Source organism: Dermacentor variabilis, chromosome 3 (assembly GCF_050947875.1).
Source record: "Dermacentor variabilis isolate Ectoservices chromosome 3, ASM5094787v1, whole genome shotgun sequence".
NCBI classification, from domain to species: Eukaryota; Metazoa; Arthropoda; class Arachnida; order Ixodida; family Ixodidae; genus Dermacentor; species Dermacentor variabilis.
The window spans coordinates 29,766,915-29,790,170 of NC_134570.1; the positions used below are offsets into that span (position 1 = coordinate 29,766,915).

Genomic DNA, 23,256 nt, shown 5'->3' on the forward strand with positions numbered 1-23,256 from the left:
GTTATGCAATAACAAATTGTATTTCAATTCAAACGTAAATTGCACGCGTGACCGCGAACATACGCCGCTATCTACAACGAAAGCGGCGAGCTTGGGACGAGCAATCGAGCAACTATGGCTCAGATGTGGTGAGCAGAGAAACGATAGACGAACATTTGCTGCAGGGTATTACGGTATCAATTTTAATACAAGAACTGTGGTGCTTTCACATCCTTACGGATTCTCCCTGCTCGGAGCAGTCACCCGTCAGAGATGAGCAGTGAAGAGGACAGGTAAGGTGTTGTTGTTCAGCTTGGACGCGTAACTTATTTCTGGCGGAGTGAAAGTCATGTCGAGGGTTTATTTTTATTTTCCACTGCACGAAGTGCACGTATAGTGTGTTAACTATAGATACTTTAAACTCTTTCGTGCACCATTGTCATTTCTTCTTGCGGGCTCCTCTCTCACACTTGCTGGCTCTTCGCATCATAGTAATGAGGAAAGCGCAACTGCCATTGGGCTGCCAGACTTTTTTTTTTTAGCTGATTTTTGATGGCTTCCCCGTTCATGTTTGCAGCTCGCTTGATATCGAGATCGAAGCTCTGAAGGCCATCTACATCCACGAGCTTGAAGTCAGCTGTGACGAAAGGTAAGCGGCGGATACCGTCAGCATAATATCATTTAATATCAATTTCGGCTTAATGTTAGCAAATTTGGCAGGCAGCGTAGACGGTGGTGACGCAAACTGTTGGTACTCTTATTTTCTTGCGATTCTAGCAAACGGTCGACGTGCGTGAAGGTATCCCTGCACCCGGCCACGGCCGACAACGCAGAAGAACAGTACGTGCGCCTCGATCTAGTCCTGGTGATTCCGCCTGAGGTAAGAAGTGATTGCTAACTAATTGGCATGTTGTGTCGTACTTTCACGGGATCCTAAAAGAGTCGTTTCGTTCTTGTTTTGTTCCCTTCTCTAGCCTATGCTACCGCATTAATCAGCGCCCCTGTTCACTTTCTGTAAGGGCGGAGCGCGCGATCTAACCTCGGCCACCGATGTCTAGCATCAGCTGGCGACTTTCGTCCGTTGATAGATGGGTTATACTTAAAGCGACCCTCATCTTTAATTATCAACATCAGAGCAAGCTGTGAATCCTCGAGTGCAGCCTGTGCAGTAAAACCATGTCGATATGTTTCAGGGGATCATAGAAAAGGAACGTACGATCCGGCAGAACTTAAGATCCGAAGATGCTTGCTTCAGTGCTGCTGATAAGACAAAATTGCTTTCATACAAAATCGTGTTTGAAGTTGAATAGAAAGCCATCAAACTCTTTAAAACCCATTCAGCAATGCTCGTTATCCCAGCCTGGTGGTTAGATTGAACATCAGACACTTTTTGGAGCAGTTTCAGCAAAGAATAACACTAGTGGCATCTTCAGCTGCTTGTTTCAGAGTAGCCTATACTGCACTCACAAGCAGCATTGCTTCTAGTTGGTTGAAAGACGGCGTACAACTGCATTTGGCTTGTTTTTTTCTATTGCTCTCCTCCTGAGTTGAGCGCTCCCGTGCACTCCAAGCCCTGTCATTGGAGCAGTCATCAAGACAGTGTTTCCCGTCACGTGATCGCAACGCAGTGTCATGGTGCTGCCCCTGTTAGTGACGGTTCGCCGTTACCCAAGCCATTGCATGTTGGCATCTCAACAAATGCTCATCCCATCAGCGCGTCTGCCATTGTTCCTGGCAGAGTTGGGAGCTTTGGCTAGGCTTTAATTCACATAAAAGAGAACTTTTGCTGTATTCGTGGGGTTTCACTTCTGTCATTTGCTCCTCCGAGAGCGGTACACGTCTGGCTTGCGTGCTTGTCCTCTTCATGTGTGTCGGAGGATGCAGGCGACCAGTCAAAAATGCCATAAATGAAACTTGTAATTTCTGTCTTTCCATAATGTGCTTGGATCGAATGTTTGGCAATAACAGCCTCTTTTGGAGCAGTCGCAGCCATTTTTCAATTTCCACACAGCCTTTGGTACTGAAGTAATCGCGCAAGGTATTAAAGCTCACAAGACAGGCTCCATAAATGGGGTGCAGGTCAAGCCCTTGTGCTTTTATCCAACTCCTTTTGGCTTTAGCTGTATTGAGATCGGTCAGCCGTGACAATTTGAACATGGCAATGTTGATCCATTTTCACTGCACAGCAGATTCTGTAAAGTGACAGTTTTTAGCAACGCCATGCGGCGATGGTGTGCTGTCACACTTTTGAGACATAACTGGGAAGAGGAGCACTACAGACAGGAAGCTAATTCACATGACTTACTGAAACTAAATGGAATCAGTGCTTCTCAGCATATGAGTCGGGAAAATATAACAGGAGTGTGTCAACAAGGTTCTGTAACATGTATTTCAGGTGTCAATTTGCAGCTTCAACAAAAATGTGTGCATGGAAAAGTCATTTTCTTTAATATGAAAGGTATTATTTGCTGTACTCAAATGTGGCAAACTTATCTTCTTCTGGCGCATCGCTGGTTTTAGACATGAGCGAGTAGTGGGGTTCAGCTTAGGAGATGAGTTAGAAGATTGAGTTGATCAAGTGAAAGGACGTACAAATAAAACCCCTGTGCTTTTAACTGTGCTTGCTGGTTCTACAGTTACTGGCAACCTGGACTATGAACGCGGCCTCCACTGGATCAAACCCAGACTTCAGACGACCTCAACTCTGCACGTACTACCTCTGCAACTGGTTGGGTACCTTCTACGGGTGTTACAGGAGCTACAGCTACCATTACGCCACCACAGCTATAGCTCGCCAATCCCACGTTATGGTTCATACAAGCTGAGAACAAGTTCCACAGTCATCGCGTCACGTCGGAGTTTCACAAATATGAACTCCTCCTTGAAGGCCTGCTACAGGCCAGGGCCGAGATATGCAACATCCTTGTCCAGCCACATCAAGAAACAACATATACGACCATCAAAGAGGCTATTCTTTGCCATGTCATCCCACCTGCACTTCGGCGTATTCAGCAGCTCCCGAACAATGAAGAGCTCGGTGACCAATGTCCAGCTCAGTTCCTGCGTCACCTGCGACACCTCATTGGTGACCAACTAGATTCCCTGGACTCGTCCATATTACATGAGCTGTTTCTACAACGTCTTCCAATGACTGTAAGCATGGTTCTCGTCACAGCTAAGCATGAGTCCTTGTAAGAACTTGCCAACGATATGATGGATGTCGCTCCGGCAGTCATAAAAAAGAGCTCGCTTCTGAAGTCATTGACTTGTGTCAGGAATTGCGAAGCACTCTAAACTTCAATGGTCGGCCCTATCCAGTTCATCAGCCGCTCACGCCGCCTTCTATGCAACAGCCATTTCACCAACCTGAGTGCAGTTTTTCATCATAGGGCTTGTGCTACTACCACCGATGTTTTTGTGCTGCTGCTTGTCAACATGTGTCACCCTGTTCGTAGCACACGGGAAATGTTCAGGCCGGTCATCTATAACAGCGCCGGGAGATCATGGGCATATGTCAAGCCACCTTTTCCATATAACCAACCGAACCACAGGACTGCGTTTGTTGGTTGGTGCAGACACTGGTGCAGAGGTCAGCATGATTCCCTCATCCAAAGCTGACCGGCATCTCCGCGCATCGTCAACCCCCCTACAACCTATCTACTCTTCCGTCATCGCAACTTATGGACAGAAGTCTGTTACCTAACCCTCTGTCTTCAGAGAAGGTTGCCATGGCTGTTTTGGATAGCAGATGTCCGCTATTCCATCTTAGGGACTGATTTCTTGAGCCTTTTTCATCTGCTTGTGGACATGAGTCACTGTTGACTGGTGGATAACATCACAGGCCTATTAGTCAATGGTTTTCTGTTGCACGCTACTGCTCTCAACCCTACTTTCATCAAACTGCCTACCTCACCATATGCAGCTCTACTCAATGAGTTTCCAGACATTACCTCACAGTCTCTGATCGATAATACCCCTAAACACACTGTAACCCTTTGTATTGTTACCACAGGCCCGCCTGTTCACTGTCACCCCCATTGGCTTGATCCGGATAAACTTCGAGTTGCCCGCAGTGAATTCCAGCGTATGTTGCAACTAAAAATCATTTGTCTGTCATCAAGCTCGTGGTCTTCGGCACTACACATGGTGCCTAAGATGACTGGTGGCCCTGTAGTGATTATAGCACACTGAACACAGTCACTGCTCCCGACTGATACACGCTACTCAACATGCAGGATTGCACTGCTATTTTAACTGGCACAACAATAGATTCGAAAATTGATCTTGGGAAAGTTTATCACCAGATCTCCGTTGAACCAGCAGACATTCCAAACACTGCTATAACCACCCCACTTGGCCTTTCTGAGTATTTACGCATGCATTTCAAACCTTTCACCGTTTTATAGACGAAGTCACCAGAGGCTTACCGTTTTGTTTTGCCTACATAGATGATTTTCTCATTGCCAGCAGCAATGATGAAAGCCAAAAAGCACATCCACGCCAACTTTTCGCTCGACTTCGTGATTACAATCTCGTCATGTTGACAAATGGCAGTTTGCGGTTCGAGATTTTTTTCTCAGACATCACATAACCAATCGTGGCATCACTCCGCTGCCTGACAAGGTTCAGGCCGTCATCGAGTGACTACCCATCTCCAATGTCCACACGTAGCTCACGACGTTTCCTAAATGCTTTAAGTTAGTGTGGCCTCTTGAAGCTCTGCACTTCCTTGGGACATGGTCGTTCATCAAGCTTTTGCTACTGTTAAGACCGAACTTGCACAAGTCACCTTGCTGTGTCATCCTTCACAGACTGCTCATACTAACCTTATGGTGGATGCTTCTTTGTAAGCCGTGGAAGCTGCTATTCATCATTGGATTAATGGTGCATGGGCCCCTATCTTGTTCTCGCAGTTACGCTACACTGAACGCCGATACAGTACTTTCGGACAGTAGCTCCTAGCAGCCTACCTTGCAGTGAAGCATTTCAGGTACTTCATTGAAGGGTGACAATTTATAATTCTTATAGACCAAAAACCACTTGTTTTGGCTTTACGTTCCTGCAGTGCCTCCCATCTCCTAGGAAGCTCCAGCATCCTGCTTTTATTGCCAAATTCACGACAGACGTATGCTACATCAAAGATTGCCTTAAAGGGCCCTTGAAACGGTTTGGACAAATTTTGTAGACGCGTTGGGTACAGCTTAAGTAGAACATTTGCACCACAATTTAAGTGAAGCGTTACGTATTAATGGAGCTACAAGCGATTAGAAGTTACCCTCCTCCCTAGCCATGCTTTTCCTCCTCAACTCGTTCGCCGAGCGAGCGGGGCTAAGCTCCGCCTTCACTGGTTTGCCTCACGATGAGATGTCACATCGTCCACTTCCGGTTGTTTTGGAGCTCGCCCCCGCACGCGCAAGACCTCTCCGCCAGCCGCTTGGCCGTCAACCCCAAGCGAGAGCTATCGAAGCAGCGTGCGTTGCGAGCATTCTGTCGTAGCGCCGAATGTGTCTGGTATTCCGGTAATCACACACTACCTGAAGATTTCACAGTGGAGGCATAAACTAAAGCTTATGAAGGAACTTTAGTGTAGACGTACGTGAGCTGCCTGATCGGTCTCCATGGTCCAGCCACCCGTGGCGCAGAGCTTAACCAGCCAAAGAAAGAGCTAATATTGCTCTAACCAAGTGTAAAACATTTTAAACATTTACAAAAACAACGTGTTAATGATTACACTCCTGCGAAAAATGTACATCAGCAGCAAAAAAGAACACATTTTGTTACAGCTACTGTGTGGTTACTACTGCTACGGTGCGGTGTGGTTGAGCTCTATGCCACCAGGTGGCTGCACCGTGCAGACCATTCACATTTGCGCTTCTATGCATTTCCTGAAACGACACGCAAGCGGACACGGCCAGGCCCTGTCCCCTTGCGTTTGCATTTACCCTAATACCAGACTCGCGAAACGCTATAGCGTTCGTAATCTTCCAGTGTAGAGTGACGGCCGCAATCGCACAAATCCTGGCAACGATCGGATAGCGGCAGTCCGATGCGCTGCAGCCAGTCCGCTCCTCTACTGGCTTGCAGAGGGACATGATGTTGCAGCTTGACATATTGCCAGTCGCTACGTTTGCAATCCACAATGCAACAAAGTCGAATCATAGCGCTCGCGAAAAGACAAACCGACACTGACAGTTGAGCTCTCGTCAAAGACGGAGCACGTTGTAACACAAGCAGACGACACTTGCTGTGTGCCGGAAGTGCTTAATTGTACGGAAAAATTGTTCTTCTGCATTCTGTTTATGTTACTTTCTTTTTATAAAAACAAATTAACTAACATTCCTACTATTACAAACATCATTTGTTTACCATAAGTTGGAAAAATTATCGATCACGCACGCTGGTCAGCCAATCCAAAAGCTCGCCCCACTGACGTCATATGGGTGATCTGCAGCGAACTTTTCTTGTTCTTCTGGTGTGTCGCTGGTTTTAGACATGAGTGAGTGGTGGGGGTACAGCTTAGGAGAAGAGGAGTTAGAAGATGGAGTAGATCAAGTGAATGGATGTACAAATAAAACCCCTGTGCCCTTTACCATGCTTGGTGGTTACACGCAAGAATGCAATCAACTTGCACCTCCTCTTAAATGTGGCCACTCATTTATTGTGGATAATTAGGTGCCGTTACTTTAGCTCTTACATGTAAGATTCATTTGCAGATCATATTTCATGTTTGTTTTTGCTTTTGTTAAAAACCTATTTGAAACAGAACAGCGCAGTTTTCACGGGGACAAGCAGGGAGAAACGACACGGATGAGCGCTGACTTGCAACTGAAGTTTATTGCTTGGAACGAAGGATATACAACAGAAGAAACCAAAAAAACCATACATATATTCACAGTCAATCATACACGCTGCACTGAACAGGGGACATACCTGTAATCATTCAGTGCAGCGTGTATCAGTGCAGCGTGTATGATTGATTGTGAATATATGTATGGTTTTCTTGGTTCCTTCTGTTGGTTGAAGCTGTTATATATTCTTCGTTCCAAGTCAGCGCTCATCCGTGTTGTTTCTCTCTGCTTGTCCCAGTGAAAACCACGCTGTTCTATTTCAAATGTGTCTTACCAACTCGCCCAAACGTCTGTTTTAAAAACCTAGTTGTTTCACTTATATCATGTTACATGTGGACATTCGTTCTGGGATTCCTTTTCATAGTTCAGGTCTTTTTTAACAGTATCCTGATGTCTTGCCCGAGATCACGATCCGCAACCCTCGGGGTCTCTCTGATGAGAAAACCGCCAAGATTCAGGAAGATCTGCAAGATACAGCACAGGAGAATGTGGGAAGCCCAATGTTGTACCAGCTAATCGAGGTAAGAATACTCATGTACTTAAGGACTAGCATATCATTTTACAAGCAAACACATGATATAACTAACATACCTAGTAGACGTCAGTATCACAATGTCACACTTGGAGAAAATAGCAAAGAAAGGGTTTTACTAGAAATTTGCAATTATTCATAATGGCTTTGTGTGTAAAATTTACCTACTCTACAAAAGCTAGCGAGGGAGATGTAAGCTGTTAATTTGTCTCTTTTTGCTTGCCGCTGTGTAAAGTCAGCATCAGTATAATGAAATCGCATCCAATACAAAAATTCCTTCATTATATGCAATATTCGTTACATGCTTATGTTGATGAGTATATGTAGGCCTCTCTTTCCTGCCTACCTCTCATTTTCTTTAGTGGTCCATGCTATAATTGCACCATATTACTTCTCATCTTATTTTTTATTTAGTTTTTAATAAAAACGTTTCATCACTCATCTAACAGGATATACTATGTGAGTGAATTGATTTTGTTCAACGTTTTTCTTGAGTCCAAAGGCACACTCAAACATTACAGAACAGTAAGCTCTTTGACTGATATATTTACAAGAAAACAATCTTGACGTAGAAAAGAAAAGATAGGGGTGGGATTCACAAGCATTAAGTTCCTTCATAGCATTGCAGGCATGTGAACTATTCCAGATGGTTATGTTTATGCCAGTTGGTACATAATTAAAAAGTTATGTCACAATACGCACTGGACTGAAAGAATAGAACAGGTGACACAAATGCTAAATGCTCAATACCGCTTGTGGGTCCTGTTCAATTTTTCTGACCTGTGTGCTTCTCGCTATCTTAAATGTTTAATGTGACCTAGTATCCCATGGCCAGAGTATTCGAGGAGAAAGGATAACAAATTGAGCTCAAGTTTTCTTGCCAATATGGGCTTATAACAAGTATTGTATATAACAGAAGCGTTCTCCTTGGATGCGACTTTGTTATAAGATCATGACTCATTCACCTACTGGGTCCGTCACCTCGTAGATATTGACATGCATACATTGTTTGTCTTTTTCTGGTGAATATTTCTTACCAGCCAACCACTGTTCTAAAGTTACCACCAAGGGGCAAGACGTGCCAAAATGTGTCGGAACATTCTGCAGTGATGTTCAGATTCTATAGTGCAAGAATCTTGTCTAATCAGATTGCGCACACAAAACATGTAGTGGTGCACATTTTGGAACACACTAGAGCACCTGTGATTACACTGGAATGCACAATGAGCCATGCATAAATAGCTGCTAGACTTGACTCGTAGATCAGTTTTCGACAACTGACAATAGTGCTTACTGCTATCGTGCTTCGAGTGTTACTTGTTTCTCTGGGCACAGGTTCAATCAATAAAGAGTAAGCTTCTTGCCTCACGCCATTGGCAGTGTCTTATTATTCACCGTCGCGACATGACAGTACTATAAGGAAGTCAGTATAAGTCAGTAGCACGGAGGAAGACATTTAGGAGGTGAAACTCCCATCAGCGCGAGCCACCAAATAAGGTCACAATTGTATGCGCCGACGGGGCCGTATGCAGTGGTGGCGCCATGCGCCGCGTCGTAGAAGCCACAGTGAGGAAAAAAAAAAATGCAGCGCCCGTGCAGGCGGCTCCGGAGGCGCCCGCTCAAAGCAGACGACAAGCAGACGACACGGCTGTTTGCTTCAGCGGGCATGCCGTAATGTTGTATTTCTGCGCCCTTAAGTCAAACAGCAACAGTTCTTGTCAGTGTCTGTTCGAAGGCCGCAATACTAACAGCGCAGTGCGACCTCAACCTCGCAGCGCGACGCCCGCACTCTCCTCCAACAGATGAAACTCAGCATGGTCACATACTCGATGAACGTGAAGGCATGTTTGCCTTCGACAAATGCCAGCAGCACTTATACTCATCCAATCAAAGTCATCGCGTGGGTGTCGAACAATAGCCCTGCGTACAACCAGAAGCTACATATCATCAAAAGAATGTGTTTTATTTTTTTACTGTGCTCAAATGGCTGAAGCGCAGCAGCAGTTGCTCTTCGGGCTACAAGCAGTAAAGAAGCGTGCGAGAGTGCCCTCGTTAGAAGTCAGGCGCGCGCGGCCGAACGGGAGCAACACGCCTGACTGGTTGCCCTGGCAACCGAAACGACGGTAATTTCTTTCCATGCCGTCAGGCGCAACCAGCATGATAGTGGCTCCGCGGGCTTGTGACCTTTTCTGGTCACTGCAAACAGCGGAATTTCCACTCCTAAATGTTTCTTGCTTCGTGGTCAGTAGTCTCTTCTGTCTGGGACCCTGGCTTCGATTAGTTATCAAATGTAATAGAATCTATACAAAATCATAGCGCACATTTCATTCTTACTAACTATTCTCGGACATCAAGCGTAACATCTATGAAGGCTACTTTAAACCTCCCTCTCCTCTTATCCCGTAGGAAGTTAGTGCACTTATCACTGCTCCACAAAATTTATTACTGCAATGCAAAATTAAACAGTGACCTTTTCTCCAAACCTGCATACATATCATCTAGTACTGACCATCACCATAACTTGAGCATTCCAAATGGTTGCACAAACCTGTTTTTTTATTCATTTATTCCTAAAACTACCAATGAATTATCTGCTGGTCTCAATTGTTAACATAACTGATACATCTGCTTTTAGAACTACTATTGAGGAATACTTTTGTTAATCTGCATTTTTTAATTTTGTTTTTTATTATAGACCTGTCATCTGTACATGCTCTGTATTTCATTCCACTCCCTTCTGTAACGCATTTGGGCTTTGAAGGTACAATAAATAAGTGTTTTTCAGCAGTATCAGCATGCGGTTAATATATATATATGCCTATAACGAATATCTCGTATAACAAAGTAACTATTGTGACATCACAATGCATTGTGAACCTTGGCACCAAAATCAGCACTGGTATGTGGAAATAAATGTTATAGTAAATGTGTTTAGGGTGCCATGGTGCTTGCCAGTATTTTTTCCATGGTTTACAGGGTTTGGACCATCATTTAACATTAAAAATGGCAATTAGAATATGTCGTGCCAACTGCAACAAAACTTTCCAACCTAGAAGTCCCAGTCACAGATGGTGTAGGTATGGATCAGCCTCCGTGCTAAATTTTATGTTTTAAATGCGAGTGGATGCGTCACGAAAAGCCTACAATAATACAGTAGAATCTCGTTAATTCGAACTCCAAGGGGACCAGAAATTTATTCAAATAAAACGGAGTTTGAACTAAGCAGAGCCCCTTTAAATGTAGGGCCCAATCAATTGTGCGATACAACGTGCCAAATCAAAACCGTCACTAGGCTCACTGAAAAAATCTTTCCTCCATCAGTGAGTGAGATGTGCGAGAAGCCTAGGTTGCATATAAAGCTGAAGTGCAATATTGCCCTTTGCACGCCATTTGCTGTAGTTGCATGGGTGAGCTGAGAAGGATGGTGTCCTGACGCATGCCCGCGTGCCAAATACAGGAGATGACGGGATGGAGCACTCGCTGGGAGGAGGGTGGTGGGTAGTAGGTGAGGGTGCAGTAATTTAATCAAGCATGCGTTAGGAGTGATGAGGAGGGGAAGGACAGATGAGCATGCTCCTTTTAACCCGTGTGGGAAAAGAGGGCACATACTGCTCTCCTTGCTCCGGTCTTGGCCTGTCGCATGTCTTTCCGCATCATTTTTATGGCAATACGGTACCTTGCGCTGCATCAACCTTCTCTGGTTCGAATTTTTCCGGAAAACGGCGCATGGTTGTGACATTTTGTTCGAGATAACCGCTGCGTGATATTATTAGTAATATTATTTATGACCAATTCAGCCAAAGACTAGCCGTACTCATCCAGGCCACAGGTTCTTCTGCTTTGCTCGCCATAGATCAGCTGCACTCGTCAACTCTGTTGCTGTTGTCCATTTAAGTTTTGGCAACTGAACATGCACCTCAATGTGTTTGGTTCCCCTCATTATCACCTGCTCAGATAATTACGCTCGAACCTCTCACATGTGCTGAGGGAAAGTCTGTCATTTAGAGCATGTGTCTTTCATTAATATTTTGAATGATGAATACAGGAGATAAATAGCACATGTAATATCTTTATCGAATCAATATATAATCTGCAATAATTTAATTGAATAAGAAGAAACGCTAAATTTTATGCACCTTTTTACGAAAGAACTTTGGTGTTAAGGGGTTAATGCAATAGAACAAGATGTGCCCATGCGCTTCCTTGCCGGTGCGTGCGCAGGTGGCCAAGGAACACCTGACAGAGGAGAACATCCCATGCTGCCAGTGCACCATATGCCTGTACGGCTTTGCCGATGGCGACGTGTTCACCAAGACGCAGTGCTACCACTACTTCCACTCGCACTGCTTGGCTCGCTATGTGCGCCACGCACTCGAGCAGATCGCCCTGGAAGAGGCCGACAAGTTGAGCCCCACACTGCCTTCTGCCAGTGTCGGTGCTGACGACGACACAGCAAACAACAAGGCATGGGAAAGAAACAACTGCTACTTTCTTATGACCTTCATATGTGCTGTTTATGCATCACCTTTGGGTGAGCATGAAGTAAGCATCTTTATCAAGCATGATCTTGCTTTCTTCATGCTCACCTGTTGGTGAAATGTAAACGGTCGCATCACTCATGAGCATCTGCTAAGGGTGTGAGAGTTGCACTTGATAGTGGCGTGCGTGCACCCAATTTGTTACACTGAAGAAATTAGCAGAGTCATCTTTTGATGTCTGGAACTGGTTATGAACTCCTTGGATGATTGACTTAGGTGTTGAATTAGGTTTATTTGTGTGAATCTTTTGGTTAAAAGGTAGCTGTAACTTATTTTCATAATTATTTGCCTAATTATTACCTCATGCCATTTTAATTTTTATGTGTGTGTGGTAAAAGCAACCCCAAGAGGGAGAAATAACTTTATTTAGTGTCCAGCAGTTTAGGGGCACAAGGCCAAGCCTAAACGGTGGCCAGTAGCCCTTGGGCCCTGGCGGCGTCCTCTGCTAGCTGGGTGGCTGAGAGTTGGTCTTCCGGAGCCAAGCTAAGAAGCACGGTCACCCACTGCTCTTCATTTCTTCCCTATTTCTGAGGAATTTCAGACACATTTTCTGAAATGCCCTGTGTATATATTACATGACCCGCCGTGGTTGGTGTTGGGCTGCTGAGCACGAGGTCGCGGGATCGAATCCCGGCCACGGCGGCCGCATTTCGATGGGGGCGAAATGCGAAAACACCCGTGTGCTTAGATTTAGGTGCACGTTAAAGAACCCCAGCTGGTCAAAATTTCCGGAGTCCTCCACTACGGCGTGCCTCATAATCAGAAAGTGGTTTTGGCACGTAAAACCCGAAAAAAAAAATTATATATGGACGACCGCACGCCAAGTTTCATCCTAGACGTCAGCGCTCGTTTCTCCCCTGGCGGAACGATTTCATCTCCAACGGGTGTAGGTTTCCGCCGCCGCTTCCCTTAGCGGTCGTGCCCGCGTTCAGTTCGCGCTGCGCGCGAAACGTCTCTTGTTTGCGACGGCGCCTCTTAGGATGACCGGAAATTATTATTGCGTTGTTTACTGTCACGACAGCAATGTAAACACGAAACGGTTGATGCCACCAGTGAAATTCTGCCGATTCACAAGAAAACGGTACGAAAAAAGCAGACGACAGACATGGATTACTGCGGTGCGCCGAGTGAAGTAAACAACTGGCAAACGAAGCGAGCGCGTTCATTAATCACTCCTGAGTGTATGACGGTTTTTATATGTAACCCACATGAATTTAAAAATTACTCGGTACATAATTCTTTTATTCATATAAAAACTTTTGAGTTGTTCGACGAGCGCTTGTCTTGTCTTCTTTCTCGTGTTTCGTTTGTGTGTGCGCTGCCAAAAAATGGAAACCACTTCTGTTGTATGCGCAGTGGCCGAAGTTCACGCGTGCCGAGAAATTGAATACATGCACGATGCATTGAAAATGACCGGAGTTCATTCCCGCTTCACCACTGCATCGCTCGATCGACTTACTGGACGATACACGCCCGCGTCTTGGTCGCGATGGCATTGCTGAAGCAGGAATGATTACTAATACTTTCAACTTCCGTCTCTTGGGCACTGTTAAAAAATGGCCAAGCTGTCTACATTGCTGCCTCTATTCCATATTGTAGGGGACGTACTAGTTTAAAGTTGTGTGCGCATGTCGTACTTGTGCTATGCAGCGATATATTTTTTTATTTCCGCACAGTGTCGATGGAAGTCCGTTGTCGCCATCAGAGACAACACGGATTTGTAGCAAACATTGTGAGACACTGCAAAAATGACTTTAGCTCGTATGTGCCGTATCGTATGTGCTCACGATTTTTCCAGCGGCACATACGATGTCGTTTACAATTACCTGCTCAGCGTCACTTACACGGTTAAACAGACGCTGCCCTTTTGCAGCCATAAAAATAATCGTCAATCGTATCGATCTTCTTAAAGGCAAATAGAAGCGTGTACAGTCTGTTTCACACTTAGGGGAAAACTCGGAACGTATTGCATCGCGATGCGGCAAGCAATAGAGTCGTGCGGTGGCAGCAGCTCGAGCAGGCGCAGACGCTCGAGGGGCGGTATCGTGATCTGCGTCGTCTGCTACGGCGGCGCGCGCTGGCCGCATTGTCGGGAAGCGTGCTACTGTCAGGGGCAGTGCACCGATTTCATCGGTACTGCGGGAGCTGAGCTTATATTCTTTACTAAACGTTGTGCGAAGCCAAACTCCGAGGCAATGAAGGCATTGGCGATAATGGAGTTCCACAAACTTCTTTTGACAGCATGCTTCGTTTGTTCTTTCGAAAGGCCGGGGTACTGAGCGCGTGCACGTATATTTCTTCACTGTGTGTGCTACCGTAATAAGCAGTGACAAGACGCACCAAGATGTGCGCGGAACGTGCTCAGTCTTTGTTTGACTCGAAAGCACAACAAAGCACTCAACAATGATAACTATGGGGGTCGAACACGATGAAACAAACGGATACGATTAAAGAAATGTTTTAGGTTAAGACAATGAGCCGGAAGTGATTTTTCTCGACAATCATTCACTACACCAGGCAGACCCTGCCCGCCGGCGGTGAATCGGACACGTCATGCTCGGAACTTCAGTTAGTATCTCGTCATGTCCCCAGCGGCAGCGATGACAGCGCTCATCCTGGAAGGCAGTGAAGTGTAGAATGACTTGATCAGGGATGTCTTCATTCGCAACACGTCTCAGTCGCTGACAATGGTGGATCGAAGCCTATCCTCGGGGGCGACTGATAGAGGGGATGTTGCGCCAGTGATACTTTCAACGAGCCCCAGACATTTTAAATGATGTTGGCGCGCGGGGATTGAGGCGGCCACTCCAAGAGAGTGACTGCGCGCTCTTCCGGCAGTTCTTGCACAACAGGAGCAGTGTGGATCGGCGACCTATCGCGTTAGAATATACAGTCGCCTTCCAGAAACGGGCCGTCAAGAATGTATGGAATCAGTACGTCGTCTATGACTGCCCTGCACCTTTCAGCGATGAATTTACCTTCGAGGCGTATCAGTGGGCGTCGCGCAACGCTTAGTAAAGAATACCGGCTCATTTCACGCAGTAACCATGAGATCGGCGCCCTGCAACTGACAGTAGAACGCTTCCCGACAATGCGGCCAGCGCGCGCCGCCGTAGCAGACGACGCCGTTCAAGATCCCGCCCCTCGAGCAGCTGCGCGAGCTGCTGCCGCCGCCTGACTCAAGCGCTCGCCGCATCGCGATGCAATGCGCTCCGAGTTTCCCTAAATGTGAAACAGACTGTAAATCGCCCTTCAAATGAAATGTCCACGCGCACACACGTAGGCACACACCGCGCGCGGCACGAAACGTGCCCAAACACGCGCAGTGCAGGAGGCAATCAAGGCGGTGCGAACGAGAGATGGGAGAGGGGTACCACCCGCTATTAGAATTTTGCTTCGCATGCGGCGCTCTCAACGCCGGCGCAGCAGCGCCGCTCTCGGTGCCGTTCTTGTCCATATATATATATATTACATAGTATATATAGGGTGTTCCAGCTAGCATTAGTCAAGCTAGTAAATGAAAGAAAAGAAAAAGATGCCGGATATGTTTATAAGATCAGCAATGTTCTGATGACTGAACACTGCAGGTCTTATAATTGTATCTTGCACTGTGTTCGTTCAATTTGTTATTTTTTTTTTTCTGTTAATAGCTTGGCTACCTTTAGCTGGGACACTCAGCATATATCTGGGATATGATTCCAATGTGGCATCTGCAGCTGGAGCGTCCACTTAATTGCCATTGCAGTAAAATGCTGTGTGCCGACTCGAACCAGTCGGTGTCAGGTTGGTCGAGGTAGACAGGCGCAGGCACTCATTTTTGCAACGTTGCAGTGTGGGAACAGTCTCTTGGAAAGTGGCATGCCTAAGGGTGTACAGTACGGCCCAGTGTTAACGCTTTAAGGGTCAATGAGGTAAATATATGGCGCTGCAAACAAGTCCAAAATGGTCAATGCCGTATATTTACGACGCCGTCTGTACGTTTAAAAAGTGCGCCAATTTCCTAATTTTTTCTTTCCTGGAATGTGCTGCCACTATGTGGGAATACAGGGAATTTTTTTCTTGCGCCTTCCTCTCTCTGTTTTCGTTGCATGGTTTGTCTTAGAGCTAGTTTATGCCACTATGTGGGAATACAGGGAATTTTTTTCTTGCGCCTTCCTCTCTCTGTTTTCGTTGCATGGTTTGTCTTAGAGCTAGTTTACTCTGGCGTGTCTTTATACTACCACTCGCGCATTGGCGCGCGCACGAGTGAGCAGCGGTTTAGGTTTTGTTCCGCGGACGGTTCAGGCTTCTTGCACTCGCAAAACTAATGGCTATCTCATTATTAATCGCTCAAAGGGTGGCCGCCTGTTTCTCGCTCATTTAGTGTTCACAGGCGTGAGCATAGGAAGGATGCCACCATGCATGCCTTTCCTTGTTTCTTATTTTTGGGGGGGGGGGAAGACTCTCAATATCTAATTGCCTCTGGTTGGCGATAAGATGAAGATTAGCGGAAGTTTGTCCCACATTTTGCTTTTTTGACGGGCACACCACACAATTTTCTTGGGTGTGCTCACCTATGCACTTCGATTAGGCTATAGACGTAAATATTAGTGTAAGAGCAGGAACATTTGAGACATGCGAAATATTCTAAGTCTTGAACTATAACAATGCATCAAATTTTATTCTTATAAGTTTATTCCCTTTTTTCATCCTTGTCATTCATGAATAAAGAGTACATATATACCAATGCAAAATATATTTTTTCTCACTTTATGGTCCCTCAGAAGAATTGGAATCTGCAATAAATAAATCGACCCTGAAAGGCTTGAAGGGCCCCTCGCCAGGCCATGCAGCAAACTTCGATTATACACTGCAAGTTGTTACGTTTCCTCTAAGGAGCGTTCTTCCACAGAAATTTTTCAGACTGGCTCATTAATAGTCGAGATAGAAATATTTAAGTACCGCAAACCCGTGATTTCAGGAGGCAAGCTTCACCGAAAACATAGACGATCTCTCCACTTGTCCCATCTAGGCTCTGTAAGCGAAATTCCTTCCCTCTGTTCTCCCATACTGTAGCTCGACGATTGCGGGACGTGTACGTCACGAACCCCGCCTTCACTTTCTTTTTTTTTTTCCTCCTTGCTTTTTTGCGGTGCGATGCACTTCCGCTGATGGCATCACACTTCAGTGGTTCTGATTGTCTCGTTTTGCGTGCTGTGCACGAGGACTTCTTATAAGCGATATAAGTCAGTGCTACAAAAATACTGAGGCAGGCGCAAGAAAATCACAGAGCATGATCGCGCATTGGAACCTTGTAGAAGATGACACAGTTTCGGTGTCTGCACGGGCGACTGCACGACGTGGGAACAAGTTGACGAAACGAAAGTACTTCTCTCTTGCTGCAGTGCGAAGTTAAACAAAAACACAGGCATTTGGTTTCTGTTTTTTATTATTTCTCTAAGCTTTAATTCGTCTATTCAAGCAACATATTACACAAATAACAGAGGTTGCCTTGAATAATTCTCAAAGTTGCGTCACAGCACACACACGTGTACGTAGGCACTCTAGCACGTGTGCGTCACCCTCCGGCTTGGCTAGTGCAGCGGCCACGAGGAGAAGGGCAAACGGTGTTCGATTCAAAATTTCAGATCTTTCCACAATGTGTAGCGATGTAATACTTTGCAGACATGATCGTTATTGCGCCTCATATGCTCTTGCGCTTGTCAGCTCAAAATGGCCAGACCTGGTGAGGGGCCCCTTAAAGGGAACATACCAATGTGCAGCTCTCACACTTCTGGCACTCTAACGTCATGCCTGTTGAAGCTATGCCACTGCATTGCACAGGTGTCTAGAAAGGTGCTAGGGCCACGAAGTAATCTACATTAACAGGGTTGAGAGCTAGGCAAGTTGGTACAGATGCATCTGTACTGTGCTTGCTCAATTTTAATGTGCCCTTGGTTGTGGCATGCATGCACCCACTTTTCATACTTTGAAAATGCACTCCCAAAGCTGCATTGTCTAGGTTGTATTGGATGATACTGATCTCAAGTAATCAAGACATAGCTCCAGCGCCTGCAGTATGGAAAAACACAGCCTTCATCCTCAGTATTGCTTACTCTGAGGCCATTTGAGGCACACCTGGCGCACTGGCTGTAGGTTGTGTCAAATAAACACGAACTTCAGGCACTCACAGGACCTTCCGGCACCTGCAGTATGGTAGTGCTGCCTTCGAGACTTGAAGGTGAAATTTGACATTGGGAGGTAGGGTGTGGATGCCGCCTATTGCAGTTTTGGCTTTGTTCTTGATTCTAATGCACATATCAGTATTTGAACTTCTCTGAAAAATAAGTGCATGCTAGAATTGTGTACATAGGGTAAGTCTCAATGCACTTGTAAACCTGCGCTCGTCTTTTCCCTTTCTTACCTTCTGCCCCATCCTGTCATGCAGTTTGTATCAATACTGCAATCAATCTATTGCACAGTTGGGCAATCGTACACTTGCCAGAAGGAGAAGTTTGCACATGCTCCATACTCGTGTGTTCCATTTAGCATTGGACCACTCTGTACATCAGTGCTCACTGGGATATGCAGGTGGTGTGCCCCGTGTGTCGTCTGCCCCTAGCTTCTTTGCTGGGGCTGACTGAAGAAGAGCATCCACCGCCCATGGAGCAGCAAAGACAGCCTGCCTTCTGCATGACACCCGAACTGGAGCAGCTGCAGCGCAGCATGGCACATCTCTATGTCCGCCAGCAGCGCCAAGGAGGCATCATCAACGTGGATGCCGAGAAGAACAAGTTCCTTCTGGAGATATCTGCTGTGTGCACCTTTCTTTTGCCTTACTTTCATTTTGTTAAAATACTTCTGTTCCTAAAGAGACACTAAAGTGAAACACTAAATTTAGGTTGATGAAAATATTCCTCAAAACTTTACTTTTATTAATTTTGTGATGAAAGGCTGATTATTAGAAGGAAAAAATTGGCACCACACTTTTGTTTACTATTGTTATTATTTTATGCCGAAACCCATTATTCATACCTCAGTGTATCGTTAGAGATTTTGGGGTATTTTCTCTTATGTGGGCTGTTGTGGCACAGTAAATGTTCTCAAAACTTGCCACGTTCACTCCTTGGCTTTTTCAGAATACAGTGTAGTCCATCTTTACTGAGAAAAAATTTTCTAGGCCCATGCAGGTGTTGTCAGAACCCACGACGTCACGGTGAGCTGTGTGGGAACTTCACAGTGCCAACACTACCAACCTCCCATTTTTTCGTCTTTTCTGGCTACCGAGCCTCCTGCCATAGTAAGAGTGGCATATTCAGTGCTGTGGAAGTGTACCCACTAATAAGGCTCAAGTTGCTTTTACCTTTAGTGTCCCTTTAACTCTGAACTTATCCTTTCTTTCTCTTTTGCTCACCAGCTTTTAAGTAACCTGAAACGGCTTCTTATGTGGAATCAAAATACAAAGATCTTGGAACAATATAGAGAGTTGTTATGATCAACAGTGGGTGAACAAGAAAGCCGCAGAATGGATCTAGCATTTTCACAAGGGGATAAAGATAAACCTTGTCAGAACCATGCCTAAAGGCTACAGGCTTGCCTTGCCCGTCGGGTGCTAATCAGTTCCTGTCAGAAGCAGACTAGAAGGGTGTTGTCAATAAGTATTAGACGTTTCGGCTGAACAAAGCTTCCTTACAAAAGCTGAAACTTGTAATCTTTGTTAACACTGTTCTGGTTGGTGTCTTTTCTTTTCCTTTTGACAGGAATTTGCTACCCAGCCAGACAAGATGCCTTGAAAGCATCTGTTTCTTGATCAATTCCTATGTGGAAGAGTTACATATGCCACATGACAACATTTCAATTGCTTACTCGTCAAGAGTTTGCTATTCCACGATAGTGTCTTCCAGATCTAAAATGATTATTCATTATGAATGCAATCAACAGGGCTTATGTGTGTACTAGTGCAGACACCACTGGGTAAAAAAATATACAGTCCTTATTTGGAAATGGCTTGCTAATGCTTCCTCATGAATATAGGAATCCATGTCACTTCTGAAGCTGCCCGCTTAATTAAAACGAGGTATTTTTTCAAATTTCTTCTTCTGGTGCGACTTCACAGCGATGAGGAGCACACCGCAGTGAAGCCACATTGCCGCGAAACCTCGCCTCACTGCAGCAGCCTTCTTCAGAGCAATGTTGACTGAACATGTGAAAAGTTGCTTGGCAGGCTCTCTTTTGAGCTGATAGTTCTGTGCATTTTACTATATCTATACAGATACGAATGTTATTTGCTCAAGTTGTACATGGGGTCTTTCTTCTTTTCTCTTGTTTTTAAAGGTCTGAAATTTGCCTGCGATTCAAGTGGAGGAACTCCTTATTCACTCGAAAATACAATTAAGATATTCTCCTACTATAACTTCATCAATCAGTCTTTCGCTTTGTTGTGAAAATTTTCTTTTTTCTTTAAGTGGCTCTTCATGCATTAATGGCCGAAAAAAAGGTCACCTGCATTACATGCTGCCTGGGCCAACAGTATATTATTTTTCTGATCGAGAAGGCTGTTTTGAGTTCATCACATCAACAGAAGCAAGGTGAAAATTCAGTAGGAGAGTGAACTTTTGATCACCTGCGTGCTACTTGTCCCTAGCCTCACTGCATTTGCTTGTCTTTCTCTGTTGTGTTGAACGATCCCTTAGTCATTGTTTTTTGTATGCTGAGTATTTACAGTAAACTGTAATCGTTTCTGTAAATTCTCTTGTTTTTCCAGGCTCCCGAGAGCAGCAATGTGTCAGAAACACCGAAACACTTTGGAGCCTTCAAGTTGAGAAACTGGAGACCGCCTGTGCGGCACACCGGAAGCGGAGCGTCTGTGAAATCCAGTGACATGGCTTTTCACAGCTTGACTGACAGGCAGCAAGAGCAGCAGCTCGAGCCACGATTTGCAAAGCCTTCAAAGAACAGGCAGTCAAGGCCCACAAACAGGCAGCAGATGCACAATGAGAGCTACGAAGAGCCTGTTGCCAACGGGTTTGTTGAACATTCTGGCGAGAGTTCGTCGTCATCTGGCACAGAAAGGCTACAAAGGTCAGAGACAGGTCAAAGGTCGGAGACGGGGCAAAGGTCGCGGAGGTCACGACCACATCACGGCAGGGGTAGGGGCAGACAACAGCAGCAGAACTGGTACAGATTGCCTCCAGATCATAAGGAAGCCGAAGATTATCGTCAGGACTATGATGGCAGCCACGAATCAAACATTTGCTATGCCAAGAACTCGAGCAGAGAGACTGTCAGAACAACCATGCGCACGTTCACGGACTCGAGCCCTTCATGGAACACGCATTCTGATCAGGACTACGGAGGTGATGGGCATGCAGATGTATCTCCGAGTTCGCCTGCCGGCGGCGGCAGGTACGGCGATGCAGCCGAGGGTCAGAGCAAGCATCGCGGTGGCCAAGGTCATCGCCGGGGCAGGAGAGGAGGAGGTAGTGGAAATGACAGAAGTCACCACAGCAGTGCACAGCAGGCATTCAGGAAAAAGCAATTGAAGTCGCAGGGCGTGGCTCCCAGGAATCACGAGCCCCCCGGAATTTGCACTCCCCTAGAGAACAGATGACGATGGAAGAAATCCTGCCCCTGGAGCCCTCGGATTCTTCTCACCAGTCACTGTTACCCCCAAGTTGCTGTTCACGCCACTGGTAGATTAATAGCTGCTGCACTATTAAGGGTAGTATTTATTTTAGATAGGATCCGGACTTCAAGGTTTAACTCTAAGCTCTTCTCCTTCCCGTCTTCATTGCCTAAGGTATTGTCTTTTATGCTGGCTTGTACATTTGAGAGTGTGTGTGGACCTCTTTCCCTGCATACAAGCTTGGAAGAACGAGAAGAAAGTGTTGGTCGGACTTGCAACACAAGCTGTGTTTTGCTAATGCAAGTGGCTCTCTAGTGTTTCCTGTTCATAGTAACAACATTAAAAGTAGGTTTCTGATTGACTTTGGCTTCATAGTGCCTTAATGCCTGCAACATTCTGGTCATGGTTTTGTGCTAAGTTACATGTAGTACAGTTATCAGCTGTATTCTTTTGTATAGTTCTGGGCAAGCACTTTCAGTTTAAATGTGCACGCTGGAGTTCATATGTCAAATTAAGTGCTTTGATGCAGTGGCTAGCATGTTATGCTTAAACAGAATTTTTCAAGAAAGTAAACAAGCACACTTGTGCATACTATTGTAAGTTAATGGTCAAACTTTCGCAGCGCAGGCTCATTGCATGCTTTTGTGACTCGTGCATTTCTCTTTCTTCTGTCTTAGTGTGCCATCATTTCTTTTAAAATATTTTGCATTACCTTAAGATATGCAATTCCTTTTTATGCAAAATTAAAGCAACTATACAAGGAAATTTAAGTGCATGGCCAGCATCACATACAGTGCCGATCACCTGTGTTATTATTAAGATTGAAGTATTTTTAAGCATGAAGTGCTTTTAGCTCTTATTATCGACAACCTTCAAGTGACCTTGAGCCAAAAGCCACAGCAGTTATCCAGGCGCTTAAGTGAGAACATCAGGGCAAGTGGTGAGAACAAAATGAGATTGTCCGAGCAACCAGTTAAAACCTAAGAAAACGCAGTCTCTGGCCCCCAACCCTTTCTACAGGACCACATTACATATGCTAGTTATGCCCAAACAACTTGCAAAAATATTGCTTCCAAGTTCTTCCTAATGTTTGCTCACACTATTATTCAAGCTGTAACTTCTAGTATGCTGAAGATTTATTTGTCATTTCCACTAGCGACATACGAAAGGCTGATAAAGGGCATCATTCACTTCATTGTCATCTTTTGGCACTGAGACAGGGTTGCCTGTGCTCTTTTGAATGCCAGTGGTCCGTAAGCTCTGCAGCGTGGGTTTTGCATCGCCTCAAAAGATGGCGCCACTCAGGCACTCTTCTAGCTGGGTAGTGCACTGTGTCTCCCTGGCGTCTTTTGCTGCCCGTCGTGCCACCTTCAGCCAGTTTTCTTCTATCTGGGCAGCGTCTATATGGACCAGTACACACAGTGGGGTAGTGTCGTGGGGTGTGCCGTTGCGAACATGCACTACACCCATTTTAAGATTGTGGCTGGTATCTTCTCATCTAATCTGCTTTGCCATTTCATGCTTGCATCTACTCTCGATTATGGAAGAGCCGTTAATTTTACGTCTGAACTACAAGTCGAATCGTCACGAAAAGCTCTCAAGAACTGCAATTTTTTAATGCCGAAACTGAAAAAGACACTGCCATTAACACCTACCGGAAGTGACGCATTACCTAAAATGCACGGCTTTCCTGTATGACCTCCCGAGATTCGAAAGCGCACCGAAAAATCTTGAAGGCGACATGCTGGGATTTAA

At 45.5% G+C, this 23,256-nt stretch overlaps 1 protein-coding gene across 1 annotated transcript; it reads left to right on the forward strand.

Annotated features, from left to right (window-relative positions):
• Positions 1 to 5: 5 nt before the first annotated feature.
• LOC142574463 (uncharacterized) lies at positions 6 to 21,486 on the forward strand. The gene is made up of 7 exons (XM_075683533.1): positions 6 to 272; positions 557 to 628; positions 757 to 859; positions 7,211 to 7,348; positions 11,581 to 11,823; positions 18,468 to 18,692; positions 20,641 to 21,486. The coding sequence occupies exons 1-7, from the start codon at positions 253 to 255 to the stop codon at positions 21,484 to 21,486; spliced, it is 1,647 nt and encodes a 548-aa protein (XP_075539648.1). The 5' UTR covers positions 6 to 252.
• Positions 21,487 to 23,256: the final 1,770 nt, after the last annotated feature.